The following is a 23,623-nucleotide window of genomic DNA, read 5'->3' on the forward strand; positions in this document are numbered from 1 at the left end:
AAAATTTATTTAGTGCTAAATAAAAATAACAATATTCTCTAATAATTAAAAAAGCCAATGAATTAAACACAATTCTACTTAAATATATCTTTTCAAATACAAGTTTGAAGAACATCATATTATAAAAAAGCACAATGTAACTGTTACAACAAAAGTATCTCTGTAATGTGAAAATGGAGTTTTAGGTTATGGGTTTTCAGAACTCAGTTACCTAAAGGAAGAGCACTTGTCTTTCAAATTTCAGTCAATTTTGTTGGAACAGTAATCCAACAACGTGTAGAGGAAAATAAGCCATTTCCTACAAGCTTGACTGAGCCACTCAGAAACAGGAAAAGCAAAAAAATTAAATGTACTGTTACAATTACCATTATTTTCTTGATTCTTTCAAAATGTTATTCAGTGCTATATAATGAATTTATGCGATAATACCCGGGTGCATAAGCCCTATTTCACTTAATAAACATGAGTTATAAGCATTAAAAACATTTTTTAAAAAGGAAAATTGCTTGCTCTTTCAGTTACTGAGTAACCCAATTGTTCACTGTAAATGCCTAAGAAAATATTAAATGATTCAGCAGCAGATTGTATAAAGTTTTAAACTACTAGAGTCATGTAATAGTAACTAGTGCCACTCCCAAGTGTTTAAATTTTACACAAGTAAGAAATACCTAAGCACAACATTTTTACCATGATTCTATGAAAAAACAGATGTCACATTCAAACACGTGATTTTATGAGCTTGCCTTACTGCCCAAATAAGTGTACAGAAGTGTTCTCATTGTGGGTTCTTTCCCCTTTTAGTTCAGTTCAGTTGCTCAGTCTTGTCCAACTCTTTGCAACCCCATGAACTGCAGCACGCCAGGCCTCCCTGTCCATCACCAACTCCCGGAGTCCACCCAAACCCATGTCCACTGAGTCGGTGATGCCATCCAACCATCTCATCCTCTGTCGTCCCCTTTTCCTCCTGCCCTCAATCTTTCCCAGCATCAGGGTCTTTTCCAATGAGTCAGCTCTTCGCATCAGGTGACCAAAGTATTGCAGTTTCAGCTTCAACATCAGTCCTCCCAATGAACATCCAGGACTGACTTCCTTTAGGATGGACTGGTTGGCTCTCCTTGCAGTCCAAGGGACTCGCCAAGAGTCTTCTCCAACACCACAGTTCAAAAGCATCAATTCTTCTGTGCTCAGCTTTCTTTATAGTCCAACTCTCACATCCATACATCACTTTCCCCCATACATCTCTGAAAATGCCATTAAGGAACCTGGCTTGTTCTGGGTCAGTGGTTCTCAAACTTTAGTTTGTGCTAGCTCAGGCTGCTACAACAAATATACCATGGACTGATGGATTAAGCAATATTAATTTCTCACAGTTCTGGATGCTGGGAAGTCCAAAAACCAAGGTGCTGGCAGATTCAGGATGGGGCTTAGCCAACTTCTTGCAGCCAGCTGCCTCTTGTCTGCTATGTTCAGGTGGCCTTTCCTCAGTGAATGTTCATGCAAAAAAAGAAGTAGAGAATAGCTCTCTGGTCTCTTCTTGTAAGGCTACTAATAGAGGAAAACAGTAGAATGGGAAAGACTAGAGATACCAGGAAAATTTCTTCAAGAGAATTAGAGATACCAAGGGAACATTTCATGCAAAGATGGGCTCAATAAAGGACTGAAATGGTATGGACCTAACAGAAGCAGAAGATATTAAGAAGAGGTGGCAAGAATACAGGGAAAACTTCAGTAAAAAGATCTTAATGACCCAGATAACCACAATGGTGTAATCACTCACCTAGAGCCAGACATCCTGGTGTGCAAAGTCAAGTGAGCCTTGGGAGGCATCACTACAAACAAAGCAAGTGGAGGTGATAGAATTCCAGTTGAGCTATGTCAAACCCTAAAAGATGATGCTGTGAAAGTGCTGCACTCAATATGCTAGCAAATTTGGAAAACTCATCAGTGGCCACAGGACTGTAAAAGGTCAGTTATCATTCCAGTCACAGTGAAGGGCAATGCCAAAGAAGGTTCAAACTACCACCAACTGCACTCATCTCACACACTAGCAAAGTAATGCTCAAAATTCTCCAAGCCAGGCTTCAACTGTACATCAACCGAGAACTTCCAGATGTTCAAACTGGGTTTAGAAAAGGCAGAAGAACCAGAGATCAAATTGCCAACATGTGTTGGATCATTGAAAAAGCAAGAGAGTTCCAGAAAAACATCTACTTCTGCTTCACTATGCTAAAGCCTTTGACTGTGTGGATCACAACAAACTGTAGAAAATCTTCAAGCGATGGGAATGCCAGGCTACCTAACCTGCCTCCCGAGAAACCTGTATGCAGCTCAAGAAGCAACAGTTAGAACCAGACATGGAAGAAGGGACTGGTTCCAAATGGGGAAAGGAGTATGTCAAGGCTGTATATTGTCACCCTGCTTATTTAACTTATATGCAGAGTGAGTGAAGTGAAGTCTCTCAGTCGTGTCTGACTCTTTGCGACCCCATGGACTGTAGCCTACCAGGCTCCTCCATCCATGGGATTTTCCAGGCAAGAATACTGGAGTGGGTTGCCATTTCTACACTATGCAAAATGCCAGGATGGATGAAGCACAAGCTGGAATCAAGATTGCCAGGAGAAATATCAATAGCCTCAGATATGCAGATGACACCACCTGTATGGCAGAAAGCAAAGAGGAACTAAAGAGCCTCTTGATGAAAGTGAAAGAGGAGAATTAAAAAGCTGGCTTAAAACTCAACATTCAGAAAACTAAGATCATGGCATCCGATCCCATCGCTTCATGGCAAAAAGATGGGGAAGCAATGGAAACAATGAGAGATTTTATTTTCTTGGGCTCCAAACTCACTGTAGTTGGTGACTGCAGCAATGAAATTAAAAGCACCTTGCTCCTTGGAAGAAAAGCTATGACAAACCTAGATAGCATGCTAAAAAGCAGGGACATTACTTTGCCAACAAAGGTCCATCTAGTCAAAGCTATGGTTTTTCCAGTAGTCATGTATGAATGTGAGAGTTGGACCATAAAGAAGGCTGAGTGCCAAATAATTGATGCTTTTCAACTGTGGTTTCAAGAAGACACTTGAGAGTCCCTTAGACTGCAAGGAGATCCAACCAGTCAATCCTAAAGGAGTTCAATCCTGAATATTCATTGGAAGGACTGATGCTGAAGCTGAAGCTCCAATACTTTGGCCATCTGATGTGAAGAACTGACTCATTAGAAAAGACCTTGATGCTGGTAAACATTGAAGTTGGGAGGAGAAGGGGATGACAGAGGATGAGATGGTTGAATGGCATCACCAACTCAATGGACATAAGTTTGAGCAAGCTCTGGGAGTTGGTGATGGACAGGGAAGCCTGGCGTGCTACAGTGCATGGAATTGCAAAGAGTCAGACATGACTGAGCAACTGAACTGAACTGAATCCCATGACAGGGACCTCCTGACCTCACTTAAACCTAATTAGCTCCTTAAAAGTCTACCTCCAAATACCATCACATTAGGGTTTCAGTATATAAATATGAGGAGGGGGGTTCAAAGACTGTTGGTCTCACACCCAGAGTTTCTGATACAGTAAGTTTTGAGTAGAACCCAAGAATCTGTGCTTTGTACAAGTTCCCAGGGACTTCCCTGGTGGTCCAGTGGTTAAGACTTCCTTTTCCCATGCAGGGGGTATGGGTTTGATCTGTGGTTGGGGAGCTGAGATCTCACATACCATGTGGTTCAGAAAAACAAATCAAACAAAACAAAACCACAATACAGAAGTAATATTGTAACAATGCAATAAAGTCTTTAACAAGTGGTTCACATTTAAAAAAAACACACACACACAAGTTCTCAAGTGATGCTGATGCTATTAGTTTCCATACTTTGAAAACCACTAACCTAAAGATCATGTTATACATTTTAAAGAGAAAACATGTTATATAAGAAACAACTATTGATGCTTGTATTCAATATTTTGACCTCATTTATTAGAAAAAGAATGGCTTGTAGATTTCTTCCAAATTCCCTGTGCTTGTAGGATTTTAATGGAGATTTAATTCCTTAGTGCCAAATATGTCTGGACATGCCTATGCTTATCTCTCACTTAAATATTTTGAGTTATAAATCAATTGCTGGTAGCTGATCACACTTTGATGATCCCTGATCATCTCTGAACTAATAGAATGAAAAGAAGCAGATCAACAGATTCATTCAAGTGTCAGTATCACACATGCAACTACTCTGTTTTGGAAAAAAGTTCATTTTATCATTTTGAAGAGCCTCAATCACAGCATGTTTCTCTATAAGATGGTAGATCAGAATTTTCCATGAATGTGGATGTAAATAATGCCTTAGCATCACACTAATATAGTCAGACAGATATTTTTTTTCCTAATGGGGAAACTTTTGCCTTGTACTTAAGATTTCAGAAGAGTAATTTTTATGTTTTTTTTTCCTAATTGGGAAAATTTTGCCTTGTACTTAAGATTTCAGAAGAGTAATTTTTATGATTCTTTTTTCTGAGTCATTATCTTAATTCCCTTCTTAACTTTATTAAATGTAGATTTTTTTTCTAGAGTCAACTCACAGAAACACAGATAAACACTATATGCTTACTTCGTGACCCTCTATATTAGTTATTACTTTGTAATTGGCTAAAAACAGAAACACAAATCAAAATGGGAAGAACTCCCCATGTCAAAGACCACAGGATTCTCTCAGAACTCAGTGATGCGAGAGTAGTCAGGCATCTGGACCAGCTAAATCAAGACTTGAACCTGCTCAGGACTCTCTCCAACTGTTATCCAAGAGTCTCTGTTATGTTGCTTCATTCTTTTCTTTAATTGCCAGCTGGATATCTTTGTTCTTCAGTGAACATGTCTGTTGTCACTCTTAAATTTATATTTTACATTCTCTTTCTTACAGACAATTCTAAAATAGGAAGTCCTCTGATGGCCTAGTTTGGGTGAGATTCCATCTATGGACTCAACAGCCTGGGCCAAAGACATGGTCAGTTGTGTTCACATGGCATTCTTGGAATGGGGGAAGGAGAGAGGCATTTCCTGTGGAAGGTGAGTTTTGAGCAAAGACAGAAAGCCCAGTTCATAAGACACTTTAATAACCTTGGTGTATTTATGATTAATAATTGTTCTATGTGTTTAGCCTTGTGTTCTTTTTCATATCCTTGACTGTAGAATATAACTGAAATTAAAAATGCAAGAGTTAGATAATCTGGATGCTACCTCTTCCTCTGACTCTGTTCATGTGAGCTATTAGACAGTTTAACCTCTAAGACCAAATTCTCCAACTGTTAAGAAAGAGTACATGATATTTTCTCTTTTACTTAAACACATCTAAACACAACTTCTTTGTGCCAGGCATTTTCCTTGGTTTTCTATGAATTATTCGAATAAAGCATGTATCCTGCCCTCAAGACTCAAGTATTTCTGAGGTTATTATGATGCTTAGTTTTGTAACAGGAGGGAAAGGGGCAGGGCACAACTTTGGAAAGAATTACATAGCCCAGCAAAACTCATTCAGTTGTGTCTGACTCTTTGCAGCCCCATGGACTATACAGTCCATGGACTTCTCCAGCCCAGAATACTAGAGTGGGTAGCCTTTTCCATCTCCAGGGGATCTTCCCAACCTAGGGATTGAACTCAGGTCTCCCACCTTGCAGGAGGATTCTTTACCAGCTGGGCCACAAGGGGAGCCCAAGGATATTGGAGTTGGTAGCCTATCCCTTCTCCAGCAGATCTTCCTGACCTAGGAATCAAACTGGGGTTTCCTGCACTGCAGGAGGATTCTTTACCAACTTAGCTATCAGACATAGACCAAGGACATCAAATGGCTTCAAGATGGCAGACAAAGTCAACTTTGATTAGACCTTGATCATCAATCAGCAAGCTAAATGTCACACCCAGAGGCACCATGACAGTTCCAAGGCACTGTCAAAAGACTAAGGAGTGGGTGGTGGCTGATTTCTTGGAAATCTCCACCACTTCCAAAAAATAGTTGGAATAATTTTCCCACTCATTAGCATATGAAATTACCAAGCCTATAAAACGAACCATGCCACATTTGTGCAGAAAATCCTACAGTCTTCCAAACGAGATTAGTGGAGACTTTTCAGTTCAGTTCAGTCACTCAGTCATGTCCGACTCTTTACAACCCCATGGACTGCAGCATGTCAGGCCTCCCTGTCCATCACCAACTCCCGGAACTTACATAAACTCATGTCCATCGAGTCAGGGATGCCATCCAACCATCTCATCCTCTGTCGTCACCTTCTTCTCCCGCCTTCAATCTTTCCCAGCATCAGGGTCTTTTCCAATGAGTCAGCTCTTCGCATCAGGTGGCCAAAGTATTGCAGTTTCAGCTTCAGAATCAGTCCTTCCCAACAATATTCAGGACAGATTTCATTTAGAATGGACTGGTTGGCTCTCCTTGCAGTCCAAGGGACTCTTCAAGAGTCTTCTCCAATACCACAGTTCAAAAGCATCAATTCTTCAGCCCTCAGCTTGCTTTACAGTCCAACTCTCACATCCATACATGACTACTGGACAACCATAGCTTTAACTAGATGGATCTTTGCTGGCAAAGTAATGTCTCTGGTTTTTAATATGCTGTCTAGGTTGCTCATAGCTTTTCTTCCAAGGAGCAGTTCAGTTCAGTTCAGTTCAGTCAATCAGTCGTGTCTGACCCTTTGCGACCCTATGAACCACAGCATGCCAGGCCTCCCTGTTCATCACCATCTCCTGGAGTTTACCCAAACTCACATCCATTGAGTTGGTGATACTGTCCAACCATCTTATCCTCTGTTGTCCCCTTCTCCTCCCACCTTCAATCTTTCCCAGCATCAGGGTCTTTTCAAATGAGTCAGCTTTTTGCATCAGGTGGTCAAAGTATGGGAGTTTCAGCTTCAACATCAGTCCTTCCAATGAACACCCAGGACTGATCTCCTCCAGGATGACTGGTTGGATCTCCTTGCAGTCCAAGGGACTCTCAAGAGGCTTCTCCAACACCACAGTTCAAAAGCATCAGTTCTTTGGTGCTCAGTTTTCTTTATAGTTCAACTCTCACACCATAAATGACTATTGGAAAAACCACAGCCTTGATGAGATGGACCTTTGTGGACAAAGTAATGTCTCTGCTTTTTAATATGCTGTCTGGGTTGGTCATAACTTTCCTTCCAAGGAGTAAGCGTCTTTTAATTTCATGGCTGCAATCACCATCCGCAGTGATTTTGGAGCCCCAAAAAATAAAGTCAGCCACTATTTCCACAGTTTCCCCATCTACTTGCCATGAAGTGATAGGACCAGATGCCATGATCTTTGTTTTCTGAATGTTGAGCTTTAAGCCAACTTTTTCACTCTCCTCTTTCACTTTTATCAAGAGGCTCTTTAGTTCCTCTTCACTTTCTGCCATAAATGTGGTGTCATCTGCATATCTGAGGTTATTGATATTTCTCCTGGCAATCTTGATTCCAGCTTGTGCTTCCTCCAGCCCAGCATTTCTCATGATGTACTCTGCATAGAAGTTAAATAAGCAGGGTGACAATATACAGCCTTGACGTATTCCTTTTCCTATTTGGAACCAGTCTGTTATTCCATGTCCAGTTCTAACTGTTGCTTCCTGACCTGCATACATGTTTCTCAAGAGGCAGGTCAGGTGGTCTGGTATTCCCATCTCTTTCAGAATATTCCACAGTTTGCTGTGATCCACAGACTCAAAGGCTTTGGCATAGTCAATAAAGCAGAAGTAGATGTTTTTCTGGAACTCTCTTGCCTTTTTGTTGATCCAACAGATGTTTGCAATTTGATCTCTGGTTCCTCTGTCTTTTCTAAATCCAGGTTGAATATCTGGAAGTTCACAGTTCATGTATTATTGAAGCCTGACTTGGAGAATTTGAAGCATTACTCTGCTAGTGTGTGAGATAAGTGCAATTGTGTGGTAGTTTGAACATTCTTTGGCATTGCCTTCTTTGAGATTGGAATGAAAACTGACCTTTTCCAGTCCTGCGGCCACTGCTGAGTTTTCCAAATGTGCTGACATATTGATTGCAGGACTTTCACAGCATCATCTTTTATGATTTGAAATAGCTCAACTGTAATTCCATCGCCTCCACTCACTTTGATCATAGTGATGATTCCTCAGGCCCACTTGACTTCACATTCCAGGACGTCTGGCTCTAGGTGAGTGATCACACCATCGTGGTTATCTGAGCATGAAGATCTTTTTTGTACAGTTCTTCTGTGTATTCTTGCCACCTCTTATTACCTTCTGCTTCTGTTAGGTCCATACTGTTTCTCTCTTTTATTGAGCCTGTCTTTGCATGAAACATTCCCTTAGTATCTCTAATTTTCCTGAAGAGATCTCTAGTCTTTCCCATTCTATTGTTTTCCTCTATTTCTTTGCATTGAATGCTGAGCAAGCCTTTCTTATCTCTCCTTGCTATTCTTTGGAACTCTACATTCAGATGGATATATCTTTCCTTTTCTCCTTTGCCTTTCCCTTCTCTTCTTTTCTCAGCTATTTGTAAGGCCACCTCAGACAACAATTTTGCCTTTTTGCTTTTCTTTTTCTGGGGATGGTCTTGATCAGTGTCCCTGCACAGTATCATGAACCTCTGTCCATAGTTCTTTAGGCACTCTATCGGATCTTATCCCTTGAATCTATTTGTCACTTCCAGTGAATAATCATAAGGGATTTGACTTAGGTCATACCCAAATGGTCTAGTCGTTTTCTCTACTTTCTTCAATTTACCTCTGAATCTGGCAATAAGGAGTTCATGATCTGAGCCACAGTCAGCTCCTGGTCTTGTTTTTGCTGACTTTAAGGAGCTTCTCCATCTTCGACTGCAAAGAATATAGTCAATCTGATTTCAGATTGACCATCAGGTGATGTCCATGTGTAGAGGCTTCTCTTGTGTTGTTGGAAGAGTGTGTTTACTATGACCAGTGCGTTCTCTTGGAAAAACTCAATTAGCCTTTGCCCTGTTTCATTTTGTATTCCAAGGCCAAATTTGCCCATTACTCCAGGTATCTCTTTACTTCCTACTTTTGCAATCCACTCCCCTATAATGAAAAGGACATCTTTTTTGGGTGTTAGTTCTAGAAAGTCTTGTAGGTGTTCATAGAACTTAGCTTCTTCAGCATTACTGTTCAGGGCATGGACTTGGATTCTTGTGATATTGAATGGCTTGCTTTGGAAATGAACAGAGATCATTCTGTCATGTTTGAGATTGCATTCAAGAACTGCATTTCAGACTTTTTTGTTGTCTATGAAGGCTACTCCATTTCTTCTAAGGGATTCTTGCCCACAGTAGTAGATATAATGGTCATCTGAGTTAAATTCACCCATTCCCATCCATTTTAGTTCACTGATTCCTAAAATGTCGATGTTCACTCTTGCCATCTCCTGTTTGCTCACTTCCAATTTACCTTGATTCATGAAGCTGACATTCCAGGTTCCTATGCAGTATCGTTCTTTACCACATGAGACACTTCCGTCACCAGTCACACCTACTGCTGGGTGTTGTTTTTTCTTTGGCTCCATCTCTTCATTCTTTCTGGAGTTATTTTTCCACTGTTCTCCAGTACCATCCTGGGCACCTACCAACCTGAGGAGTTCATCTTTCAGTGTCTTATTTATTTTATTTTATTTTTTTTGCCCTATCATACTGTTTATGGGGCTCTCAAGGCAAAAATACCAAAGTGATTTACCATTCCCTTCTCCAGTGGACCACATTTTGTCAGAACTCTCCACTTTTAGGAGACTTTTAGTTCAGTTCAGCTCAGTTCAGTTGCTCAGTTGTGTTCAACTGTTTGCGACCCCCTTGGACTATAGCACACCAGGCTTCCCTGTCCATCACCAGCTCCTGAAGCTTCCTCAGACTCAAGTCCATTGAGTTGGTGATGCCATCAAACCATCTCATCCTCTGTCATCCCCTTCTCCTCCTGCCTTCAATATTTCCAAGCATCAGGGTCTTTTCCAATGAGTCAGTTCTTCACATCAGGTGGCCAAAATATTGGAAACTTTTAGAAAGTATACAAAGATGGATCCCTCCTCCCCTGAGGGACAGGTCCCTTTCACTATGTATTTCATAGCCCAGTCTGCCCCAGACATCAGGCACAAAATTCAGAAAGCAACTTCTGGGCCTCAGACTCCAGTGAATCATTTGCTCCAATTGACTTATTCAGTTTTTAAAAATAGGGATATGGACAAAAAGGCTGAACACACCCAGGAAAATATGCAAAAGACCCAAATGATTGCAATGTTTTTTTCTGCTCAGAGACCCACTCATTAGTATATGAAATTGCCCAGCCTATAAAAACTAAACACGCCACATTTCATATAGGAACTTGCCCTCTGTGATGGCCCACATTCTCTCTGTGGTGTGGATCTCTGAATCTGAGTAAATCCACTTCTTACCTATCACTTTGTCACTCACTAAATTCTTTCTGCAATGATACATCGAGAACCTGAGCTTCATTAGGTCCTGAAACCAGGTACCGTGGGTTTTGGCAGGGTTCAAATCCCAGCACATGGGTTCAAGTTCCAGTCTGAGGTACACAGTTTGAGTTTATTCTTCAAAATGAAATATAAATCTAAAGTTTTTACTTTTACAACTTTTGAAAATTTTGAGATTTACATTTTAAGGTGAGAGTACTTGAATATATTATCATACTATTAAATACCTTACTTATTAATTTTTTAACTACTTTCTTATTTAATACTTAACCTTCTCAAAGAGGAGCTTTCAGCCCAATAGGTTGAACTTTTGCAGACAGACAAAACTTACCCTATGGTTTCAAAAGGAATATATTTGACTTTTGTTATTGCCAAGCATGATGGATCTTAAAGAGGCTCATGGAGACTGGTAATGAGTAAAACATGGCCCTTAAGCCAATCCTAGCTTTCTGTTTATTTTGTAAATAAAGCTTTAGTTTATTTACTAAATAAACCTCAAAATTCTCCAAGCAAGGCTTCAACAATATGTGAACCAAGAACTTCCAGGTGTTCAAGCTGGATTTAGAAAAGGCAGAGGGATCAGAGATCGAATTGCCAACATCCACTGGATCATAGAAAAAAAGAGAGAGTTAGAGAAACACCTACTTCTGTTTTATTGACTACGCCAAAGCCTTTGACTGTGTGGATCACAACAAACTGTGGAAAATTCCAGAGACTGGAATACCAGACCACCTTACCTGCCTTCTGAGAAATTGATATGCAGGTCAAGAGCCGACAGTTAGAACCAGACATGGAAAAACAGACTGGTTCCAAATTGGGAAAGGAGTATGTCAAGGTTGTATATTGTCACCCTGCTTATTTAACTTATATGCAGAGTACATCATGTGAAATGCTGGGCTGGATGAAGCACAAGGTGGAATCAAGATGGCCAGGAGAAATATCAATAACCTCAGAGATGCAGATGACACCACCCATATGGCAGAAAGCAAAGAACTAAAGAGCCTCTTGATGAAAGTGAAAGAGGAGTGTTAACAAGTTGGCTTACAACTCAACATTCAGAAAAATAAGATCATGGCATCTGGTCCCATCACTTTATGGCAAATAGATGGGGTAACGATGGAATCAGTGACAGACTTTATTTTCTTGGGCTCCAAAATCACTGCGAATGGTAACTTCAGCCCTATAATTAAAAGACACTCGCACCTTGGAAGCAAAGTATGACCAACCTAGACAGCATATTAAAAAGCAGAGACATTACTTTGCCAACAAAGGTCCATCTAGTCAAGGCTATGGTTTTTCCATTGGTCATGTATGGATGTGGGAGTTGGACTGTGAAGAAAGCTGAGCGTCAAAGAATTGATGCTTTTGAACTGTGGTGTTGGAGAAGACTCTTGAGAGCACTTTGGACTCCAAGGAGATCCAAGCAGTCAGAAATCTGTCCTGAAGATTCACTGGAAAGACTGATTCTAAAGCTGAAACTGCAATACTTTGGCCACCTGAGGAGAAGAGCTGACTCATTGGAAAAGACCCTGATGCTAGGAAAGATTGAATATAGGAGGAGAAGGGGATGACAGAGGATGAGTTGGTTGGATGGCATCACTGACTCGATGGACAGTACTTTGAGCAAGTTCAGTGAGTTGTGACGGATAGGGAAGCCTCGCATGCTGCAGTCCATGGGGCTGCACAGAATTGAACGTGACTGTGTGACCTCATTGAACTCAACTGAAAGCTTTAGTGGAACGCATCCATGCCTGTTTGTTTACATATGATGTAGGTTTGCTTTCAGACTACACAGCAGAGTTAAATAGTCTGACAGAGACCTTCTGGCGTGCAAACCAAAAATATTTACTAGCTGGTTCTTTTCTGAAAAAGCTTGGCAACCCCTGATATAATTGAAAACACAAGACTGGTATGATAGCTGATTTCAGTAGGGAAGAACCTGCCACGTGACCCCTGGAACCAATAAGGCGATAATTAATCTCTACTTATTTTCCAATTTAACGCTTTGAAAATCTCTTTGCCCCTCCTTTCTTGCTCCCTTTACTTCAGTTACATAATTACTCACATTTCCAAATAAGCCTTCCCTCCTTTATTCCTGGGGCTTTGGTGCCTCGATCCCCCACACCCTCTCCTCCTCCCAGCCCCCACCAACACCTCCCATTTCTTCACCCCAGCACTCAGTTTTGATAGGTACCCTTCTCAAGCTCACACAGCACTGAAATGTTAGTCGCTCATCTTGTCTGACTCTTTCCCACCCATGGACTGTAGCTCACCAGGCTCCTCTGTCCATGGATTCTCCAGGCAAGAACACTGGAGTGGGTTGCCATTTCCCTCTCCATGGGGTCTTCCCCACCCATGGATTGAACCTAGGTCTCTCACATTGCAGGCAGAGCCTTTACTGTTTGAGCTACCTGGAAGCACAGCACTACTGACCTACAAAGCACTGGAAACTGGTCTATTTTTGCCCCTGTACTGACATCGTTCCAGTTATCTTTTCAATACCTGACCAACTATCACTCGATGAAGCGTGATGGAATAAATGAATGAATGAATTTTGAGCTCTTCTTGATATGTAATCTCTATTACCTGAGTGGATTAAATCGGCAAATGTTTAAAATACCAAACACTGAAAGGAATAGAAATTAGTATGTCATCCGTCTCTAGAGAGAATGTTGTTTCTATGTGCAGAAGCAGTAAATTGTGCAGGGAAGGTTGATTTTAGAAAAGAGTCCTATTACAGGGAAAAAAAAAAAAACCCACATGGTCATCCACTAAGAGCCCTCTAACGTGGAATGGTCTGGTGGGAGGGTTTGATCAGAAGCCTCACAAATTCCAAAGCCCGATTTTGTCGGTTTAGCGGATTTATCTCTTAGTGGCAGACTAATGTTAAACAGAATCTTGGGACTAAATGGCAATTCAATTTACAACCAGAAATGTAATTGCCTCAAAAAACAGGAATATTTTTAACTACTTGACAAGGCCATTTTGTCTCTGTGGGCAATCTGTGCAAGAAGTCAAATCACAATCAGTGAATTATTCGTTTAATTAATTTATTAATTTACAATGAGGCATAGCAGTGAGATTTTGCCTCTGGGATTGGCCCATGCTCTTTTGCTTAACACATTTTTCTTTCTATATGTTAATATATTTCATCAGGTTAGGGGATTTTACATATCTCTGCTCTGATCCACTGTGGTTTAATTTTCTAAAGGCAGTCTTACTATACTTACTTCCTAAGGTTGGAAAGAAGAGTAGAGTACTGATATTTTTTATATATTTTTAAAATTCTATAAGAAAGATAAAAACAATATGTGAAATACTTATTATACAAATAGCTCATTTATATGTTTATAATCATAAAGTATCAAACAAAAAATAAGGAGCAGATAATTTACAGAAGAAAGTTTTTTAATCTGAGAAAATGACTTCAAATTAGTGCAAGTTAACAAGTTCAGTGGCCATTGTTGGGTTTTTTGGTTTTGTTTTTTGAAAGCTTATTTTTAAAAGAAGAAGTAAAACAACTACATTAGATATCTAGAATAAAAGAATAGCTAAATTAATTATAGTATATACATTAGATGGATAGTTTTAGAGGCGTTAAACATAACTGTCAAAGAAATAATGTAGAAAATGAAAAAAATGATAATATAAAACTAAGTGACTATATTAACATTTTATTTTACTATGCCAAAAAGTTGATATTTAAAAAGACTAGAAGGAAGTATCCAAGAATATTGATAGTAATTTGTATAGGGGACAGGAATTGAATATAAAATATTTTTATTTTCTGAAATTATAATATTTTTAAAATTAGGATTAATTAAAAGAAGTGGTAGCCAGATACTCACTAATGTCCTTACTGTTTTAAAGGGTCTATTACTCAAATAAAGCCAAAATTTGTCAAACTGAGGAAAAGAACAAGCTTCGAATGAGAGATCTTATATAATGTTATTTATATAAAACAGAAAACAATACCATCTACCATTTATGCAAACATACATATGTAGTTAATGTACAGAAGCATGAATGGAAACAAACATGTAAACTCCATGATGGAAGTTTAACCTAGAAAACGAGACAGGCAAGCATAAATGGGACTTCAACTGTGCCAGTTAGCATATTTCTTAAAAAAAAGTAAATATGTGCAGTCAGTATGGTAGAAAGACAACACCTCTAAAACGCAGGTGGCGTATACATGATTATGTATCAGCTATTTTGTTGTAAACGTTCTTTCTTCCTGTCTTTATATTTGAAATCTATTTTATTTAAAGAAACCTATTTTAAGTCTCATGTTCACAGGGCTACTGATGGAGCCATCCATGAGCCCAAAATAAATTATAGAAGTGCTTCATATGTCAGTCTTTTCTTGAAAGTTAGGAAAAAGTATTATGAATCTGCATAGCATAGAACAGGAAGGCAGCAGAGCACAACCTTTCAAAGAATGACAGAGATGTTGAGGACCTGGCATTAACTGGTTAGTGCCAACTAAGTCCAAAATGGCGGACAAGTGAACTTCCACTAGACCTTCGGCCTCATTATACACTTATTATAATACATCAGAAAGCTAAACTCACCTACAGACACCAGGACAGTTCTAAGCCCAGCCATAAAAAGCCAAAAGTGGGCAGTGGCCCAATTCCTGGAAATCCCCATCCATCCCCAAAATAGTTGGAATAATCCTGCCACTCATTTGCCTGTAAAAACTAACCACCCCATATCTTAGGGCCTCTTACCTTCTGAGATGGTCAGGACTCTATCTATGGAGTGTGTCTCTTCCTGAATTAGCCATCTTTTACTTTACTATGACTCTTTGAATTCTTTCCTGAGGGAAGCCAAGAACCCACACTGGGCACCGTCCCAGGGACTCGCCTGAGACCCGAGATGTGACCATCTTTTTACACCCCACTTTCTTTTCTGCAACAAGCTCCAGCTTTCAAAATTTTAATTTGAAAAGAAAAGTCAAGAAGAATGTGAACTCTGAGGCATCTCTGCATGTATCCAGCACTGCTACTTGAGTGGAAGAAAAGAACGGAGGTTAAAATGACTTGAGGAGTGTAGTTTTTCATTTCAATTATTATCATATTGTTTGCCTTATTGTCATGCTTTCTTTACTTTAAATCATTTAGTGGAATTACGATTTAGGGTTAAATTTATTACCCAATGGTAATTATTGTATTTGAGTTCCAAATGTAGCAAAAAAATTTTTGTGAAAGTCTAGCTGCAAGTTGACCCAGAAGTCCTTGTAATAAAACAAAATTCCTCGGGAAAGGGACCTGATTTTTTTTTAAGATAATTAGTCTAGTACAGTATTTAACTATGAAAGGCACAATCTGGTGTGAAATAAAATTCATACTTTATGGCAAGATCAAAAAATTTAAACATAAAATTTTTTCTGCCCTTTGGTCTCTTCTGCCCCTAATGTTCATGGTATATCTTGCATTATGCATCAACCAGATCTCACCCATCAGCAGAAATACCTGCTCAACAATAAAGAGCAACACTGTCCTAGCATCAAGACAACTCCTTAAAGATAACGTTCCCTCTAGAGCTTGTAAGAGGTCACATGACCTAGCATGAAGACCTGAAGATCTGGATTATGTAAACTATCAATAGCAACATCATTTGATGTACATCCCTCTGTCTCAAAAACTTACTCAACTGGGCCTCGACTTCTAATGGAGCTCTCTGAGATGTTCTTCCCAAGCAATCATCCTCAAATTTGGCTCAAATGAAATTTTCCATTTCTTCCTTCAATTGATGTATTAATTTTTATTTTACAATGGATATCAGATGTCTGCAGAAATATGTTGAATTTCTTGGAAAAATAATTTAACAGATTTTGAATCTTGATCTGGAAGTTGAAGGAAACAAGTATTCTGGAAATCCCAAAACAAAGTAAAGAGGAGAAACAGGAGGGAGAAGATCCCAGCTAAGCAGGGGTGTGTAAAATTTTTTGGCTGGAGGGGAGAGTCTGAGGATAGCGGACAGTGAGGAAAATTTAGTGTCTAATCTAGTTGGTTTTCAACAGAGTCAAGTTCAAGGTTCAGCTTGAAGTTGTAGACTTTTCTGCTCACATTTCCTGTTAGACATGATTCTTCAGTAAAATTCTCTTACATCCCCAGGTAGAACTAGGGAACATTCTCAAATGAAGGGAGACATGTGGTGGTCATTGTTGGAATGAGATATGTGGGGGGGAAGCAACAACAAAGATGTGTGGCTGTGTGAGTTTCCTCAGGCTACTAAAGTAAATGATCAATCTAGACAGCATATTAAAAAGCAGAGACATTGCCAACAAAGGTCCGTCTAGTCAAGGCTATGGTTTTTCTGGTGGTCATGTATGGATGTGAGAGTTGGACTGTGAAGAAAGCTGAGCACTGAAGAATTGATGCTTTTGAACTGTGGTGTTGGAGAAGACTCTTGACGAGTCCCTTGGACTGCAAGAAGATCCAACCAGTCCATCCTAAAGGAAATCAGTCCTGGGTGTTCATTGGAAAGACTGATGTTGAAGCTGAAACTCCAATACTTTGGCCACCTAATGCAAAGAGCTGACTCATCGGAAAAGACCCTGATGCTGGGAAAGATTGAGGGCAGGAGGAGAAGGGGACAACAGAGAATGAGATGGTTGGTTGGATGGCATCACTGACTCGATGGACATGGGTTTGGGTAAACTCCGGGAGTTAGTGATAGACAGGAAGGCCTGGTGTGATGCAGTTCATGGAGTCTCCAAGAGTTGGACATGACTGAGGGACTGAACTGAACTATAGTAAATGGTCACAAACTGTGCAGCTTAAAACAACAGAACTTTATTCTTGCAGTACTGGAGGGCAGAAGTCTGAAATCAAGACAGTGGCAGAGCCTTGTTTTCTTTGAAGCTTCTGGGGAGAAATCCTTCTTTGTCTTAAGTTTCTCATGGCTCCAGCAAGTCTTAGCATTCTTTGGCTTGTAACCAGATCACTCTAATCCTTGTCTCTATCTCCACGTGGTCTTCATGGTGTCTCTGTGGCATTCTCTTCTTATCAAGATGTCCATCACTGGCTTCAGGGCCCACCAGAATCCAGTATGACCTCATCTTAGCTTAACTACACCTGCAAAGAACCTACGTCCTAATAAAGGCACATTCTGAGGTTTCAGGTGGAAAGGAATTGCTAGAAAGCCTATTAAACCCACTATCACAGTTGTCACGGGGATTTGAAAGAGGAGATGAAGGGAATATAATTTTTTCATATTTTCATCAAACTGCTTTAGACAGGAGGCACTGGAATTGCCTTAGAATATGAGGGTGGTGCTCAAACAATTTATTACAATTTTATTTCAGGATTAAAGGAGTGACCACCCCTAACCCCCAACCCCACCCTGGATTTCAGGACTATGGAATAGCTGGGTAGTAGACATCTGGTTGCACTGGAAATTAGTGACTTAACAAAATTAACAGTGATGACAGTGAACACCCATAGTTCAATAACCAAGAGATTGAGAATGTGTGGCATCAAAATAAATGGCAGTAAACTCAGATGATACGGAGTAAATCTGTTACAACTTAAAAGTTCTTACTTTGCAGTGGATTAAGCAGGATGTGAGTGAGAACACAGCAGAAGCAGGGGTTGAGGGTAACCGGAGCGTCCAGGAAGGGTCCTGCAGGGTAAGCCACAGTGGGAGATATTTCTGGGACACTTCGTGTGCAAGTAAGTAACTCTGCTGGCTGTTCTAAGGAATCTGACCTTGAGATTCGCATTGTTGGAAGCACAGTAGCCAGAGAACCAGGTTAAGGGGGCAAATGATCCGTTGTGACCTGGGAATTCCCTGGTGGTCCAGTGGTTAGGACTCTGTGTGCTCACAAAAGAAACAATCTTGTATTAGTGTAAGATGATGTTCACTGCAGAACAGGAAGCCAGGACCCGGTTCTCTGAAGAAGGAAGGAAAGTCATTTGGGCCTCCAAGCTTGTGGAGACATGGGAAGTGGCGTGTTGGGCCTGTCTGCTCCATCTGAAATCTAGCACATACTTGAGTGAATTATAAACTTTGCTGATGCAAAAGACCTGGCTAGAACTGTGTTGATTTTTTTTTTTTCCTTCACATTATCTCTGCTGAGAGTCAAGCTGTGAGACAGCTGGGATAGGTCCTAAACAGGACCAGTGCTAAGCCCTAGACTCATTACTGATTTAAATCTCTATTTCAATTTACAAGACATATTAGTTATACACACTATTAAGGAATACATCTATTGCTTCTTAATGGAACACTATGTGTTTTTAGCAACCATTTGTGGAATCATATAAAGCTGAAAACATCACATAACTGTTGAGAATGATCAGTGTTTATGTAAGTTACATGGAGCCATCACTGCTTGGGGACACTGCTCTGCTGAAGCCCAGTTGGGTCACTGAGGAAAGGACAGTGAGCAGTTAAACAAGAAACATGGCGAAAGAAATGGGACACCCAAGCAGCAGCATAATTGGAAAAAAAAAAAAAAGTGTTCAAATTGAGCCGGTTACTGAAATAAAGAGAGAATATTAACAGGTAGCTTCTTCCCCTGGCACACATGAGTAGCTCTCAGCAAGGTAATGGAAGCTTGGTGAGCATTCCAGAAAGACTATGTTTCTGAGTTAATATTCTTTAGGGAGAGACTGGAGGCAGTGGCTGGAACAGGATATGAAGGAAGAAACATAAACAGAGAGTAAATGAGAAAGCTTTCTTGGAATCTGACCTAGTGGAATTCACGTTCTAAGAACTTTTTCTTCCTTAAGGTCTTCAAATGATTACAGCCATCCTAGATAATCAAATTGTTCATTACAAACCTCCCTCTCTCCACACCCTGCATATGATATATTCATGGTATTTATATATAAAAATATAGAAAACTAGTGTGGGAGTGTTGGATGGAGTCATAGAAACAAATTGGAACTTTGCAGATCAACACACCAGGTTTTGTGTTTCTGTTCTACCACTTATTAGAGGTGAGCTTCAGTTTCTAATCTATAAAATGGGAATGATGATAAGACTTACCTCAAAGGCTCTTCTGAAGATCAGATGAGATAATGCATTAAAGCCCCTGGTGCTGAGCAAATGTTCTCCAAACACTCATCATAATTATTTTATGGTTGGAGAAGAAGCCTTGACTTTGGTCAGCTGATTGCTTTGAGAAAGACTGGGATTCATTCAAGGGTGTGCTGAGTCCTCAGCAGTAATCAAATGAAAGACATACTGATATTTCATTTCGTGGTATGAGTTTCATTGTATGTAGTCTTAATGGGCAAAAAGCACAGTAGAAAACAGAGACATTAGTACTTGGTACCTTTAGGACAGAGCATCATGCAAAGTATTTAATTGTACAGCAGGAATTCCATTTGCCTGAAACACATACACTTTGAAGTTAGGGTGAGAACACAGCAAACTATTAGGACAAGCGTTAGAACTTGATGCAGACTTATTTTCTTTTTAGTATATGTTATTAAATCGGGTGTCATGTGTGCATTTGAACTGGGCATTCAGCATCTACTTTTGCCTAGAGAAAAAGCCCTTCTGCCCTAATGCGGAAAGTTCAGGTTAGTATTTCACACATGTAAGAACTTCTTTGCAGTCTGGGGAGCCAGATAGCTTGTGAACTGAATCCCCTAGCATGGTGTCCCAGGGTGTCTGGGTTCAGGGTCATCCTGAGGCCAATGTAGACCAAGTCTTGCTGGAAGGAAAGATGGCTCCCAGCACAGAACAAGGTAGGACATCCAATGAAACCACAGGCAACGAGATCCGACTCCTCTTCAGACGTCTGCAACAATCAGCTCCTTAGCATTGCTAGTTTGCTAGCATTGAGGATGGGTGGTCTGATTGCTCCCTGCCCCTCTTCTCCTGGAGACCTTAGTGTCAAGCCGGCACAAACCCAGAGTACCACTGACAACTCTAATTTGTTTCAACCTTTCCTGGAGCTTTCTCATCAGCAGCGTCGTGGGCTCGTACTTCTTTCCTCAGAGCCTGGAACTCCTGTTTTATTAGCCTGACATTTTGTTCTGACCTGTGTTGACAGCTTCTGGCCTCTGGTGGGCACTCTGTTTAGTCGCTCCTTTTATTTATAACTTACACTCTTTTCCTCGGCTCAGACAAACTCATTGATTTGTGATCTGGTCACACTTGCGTTGCTCTAATGTAAAATCTTATCTGAGTCTCCAGCATCTCTCTTTTTTGTCCATGGCATTTATTTGGCTTCTTGCATTTTCATTTGGCACACATTCATGTTCTGATTATGGATTTAAATGTCTGCATTAGACCAGTGAGAAAGAATAGCTCCGGGTTAGAGAGACCCACCAGGAACTATGCCTTACGAGTGTTAAGCACTCCATGATTTTACAGAGCCATCTACATACATGGAGTATCATATGTGACTCTCACGACAACCCTGTGAGGTGAGTGATACAATGCCCATTTCACAGGCAAGGGAATGAAAGTGGGCAGACACATAGGGACGCTACTGAGACTTCTCCTAGAACCTTAATATCCTGAATCCTGGGACTATATGTGTTAAAACTTGGAGGGAAGGAGAGGTGAGGAAATTCCATCTGTTGATTAATAGAGATAAACATTCAAAATGAACCAGGAATCCCATAGCTTTCTTTTTTTGTAGTTTGTCTTTTCCTATTTTTTCTCCTTTCTCATTTTCAGCTTTTTTACCTACAAAAAATATCTCCAGTTCTACTGAAATATTTCTTTTTCTCCAGGATCTATACAGGATATTTAAAGCACAAAGAATTGCTTAAAAAATGTTTTTCTTTATAGTTTTTATTGAGTAACATAACTAACACACTTAGAAACTTTGTTTTTACATGTGCTTTTACCAAGGATATTAAATGCAGCAGGCTGGTGAAAAGAGCTTTATAGAATAAAATAGTTTCAGCATTTTTTTTATGATCAAAATATTCTTGCTTGAAAGAGCCAGGTAATTTAAGGCAACAAATTTTAACTTTTTTTTTTTTTTTTTTGGCTAAAAAATGTTGAAGGAACTGCCCTAGCTCCACTTGACTTCATGATAAAACTGGAAAAAATATGCCATAAACTGGAGAAAAGAAGACAAGAAGGTAAACTAAGCAAATCAAAGTCAATTTACCTTTTGAAAATTCTAAGGAATTGAAGACTCTTGATCCCCTCTGAACAGCCACGGAGCCCAGTTCCTTCCCCCATCTAGCCCTGCTCTAAGGCATAACTGCTTGTGTCCATGTCTGTGTTTTTCAGGGACAATTAGTTCTGGAAGGCCAGAGACAACAGCTATCTTATTAGCTGTTAAGTCTAGCCCCAGGAGGTATATGGTAAACATATGCTGAACAAACAAATGGATTCATTTATGGCATTGCTATCTCTGGCTGAGACTGATATGTCTGAGGGTAAAGAACTCACATATAATCTGTTACCATGAAATTTCTCCTGGGAGCCAATGGATTCAGGAGACACTAGATGAGTGGGTGGCAGAGTGATCCTGGCCTGGCTCTGTAGAGGGTAGGAGAAAGCAGTCTGCAAGTCAGTCCATGGAGGCATCCCAGCTCAGGGACAGTGGTCATGGAGAGGTGCTGGAGAGTGGACAGGTATGAGCAGGGGAGCAGAGGCCCCAACAGCACCAAAGGACCAGGAGAGGAAGGCATGCGGAAGCTGACACCATGTAGGAACCAAGGTCGTTTGGAGGAGCCACAAGGGGATCCTGGAGTCAGCTGTGCTGATGACTTGTCCAGAGATGAAGGGCCTTTTAATGAGATGGTAGCACGGGGTGTCCCGCCCAGCCCACCTGATCTTCAAAGGGGCCTGCCCTAAAACGATCAGGGAGTTACGCTGGTCCTGACACATGTATGAAAGAGGAAATAAGAATGAAATTAGAACATGCTCCGGCACCACACACAAAAATAAATGCAACATGGATTAAAGGCCTAAATGTAAAACCAGGTACTATCAAAATCTTAGAGGAAAACATAGAATACTCTCTGACAAATATCACAGCAAAATCTTTTTTGACCTACCTCCTAGAGTAATGAGAATAAAAACAAAAATAAGCAAATAGGACCTAATTAAACTTATAAGCTTTTGCATAGCAAAGAAAATCATAAACAAAATGAAAAGACAACCCGCATAATGGGAGAAAATATTTGCAAAGTGACCGACAAGGGATTCATTTCCAAAATATACAAACAGCTCATGGGGCTCAATACCAAGGAAACAAACAGCCCAATCAATAAATGGGCAGAAAATCTAAATAAACATTTCTTCAAAGAAGATACACACATGGCCAAGAGGCACATGAAAAGATGCTCAACATCACTAATTACCAGAGTAATGCAAATCAAAACTACAATGAGGTATCACCTCACACAGGTCAGAATGGCCATCATTTAAAAATCTACAAATGATAAATGCTTGCAAGGGTGTGGAGAAAAAAGAACCCTCCTACACTATTGGTGAGGATCTAAATTGGTATAGCCACTACTAAGAACAATATGGAGGTTCCTTACAAAACTAAAAATAGAACTACCACATGATTCAGCATTCCCACTCCTGGGCATATATCAAGAGAAAGCCGTAATTGGAAAAGACACATGTACCACAGTGCTCACTGCAGTACTATCTACAATAGCCAGGACATGGAAGCAACCTAAATGTCCATCAACAGAGGGACGGATAAAGAGGAGGTGGTGTGGAAAATCAGTCAGCTATAAAAAAGAATAAAGTAATGCTGTTTGCAGCAACATGGTTGGACCTAGAAACTGTCATACTAAATGAAGTGAGTCAGACGTAGAAAGACAAATATCATAAGATACTGATTATATGTGGAATCCAAAAGAATGGTACAAATGAACCTATATGCAAAATGGAAACAGAGTCACGGATACAGAAAAGAAAAAAAAAAACAGTTACAAAGGAGGAAGTGGGGAGGGATAACTTGGGAGACTGGGATTTTCATATACACTCCACTATATGTAAAATAGATAACTAACAAGGACCTACTGTATAGCACAAGGAATTCTACTTAATACTCTGTAATGATCTATAAAGGAATAGAATCTAAAAAAGAGTGCATATATGAATATGCATAACTGATTCACTCTGCTGTATAGCAAAAACTAACACAATACTATAAATCGACTATGTGTGTGTACGCTAAGTCACTTCAGTTGTGTCCAACTCTGCGACCCTATAGACCAT

At 40.1% G+C, this 23,623-nt stretch overlaps 1 protein-coding gene across 2 annotated transcripts in view; it reads right to left on the reverse strand.

The window, feature by feature from the left end:
* The window catches only part of MSR1 (macrophage scavenger receptor 1), a 77,972-nt gene that overhangs the window by 14,376 nt on the left and 39,973 nt on the right, over positions 1-23,623 (reverse strand). Inside the window, exon 9 of one of the 2 annotated variants that reach the window (XM_005698777.3) lies at positions 21,206-22,264. The exons of the other annotated variant lie outside the window; for it this stretch is intronic. Within the exon in view, the coding sequence (XP_005698834.2) occupies positions 22,254-22,264 (11 nt within the window). The 3' untranslated portion in view covers positions 21,206-22,253. Of the gene's footprint in view, positions 1-21,205; positions 22,265-23,623 lie in introns of those variants that run through there. 2 annotated transcript variants of the gene reach the window in all.

This window comes from Capra hircus, chromosome 27, assembly GCF_001704415.2.
Source record: "Capra hircus breed San Clemente chromosome 27, ASM170441v1, whole genome shotgun sequence".
NCBI lineage: Eukaryota > Metazoa > Chordata > Mammalia > Artiodactyla > Bovidae > Capra > Capra hircus.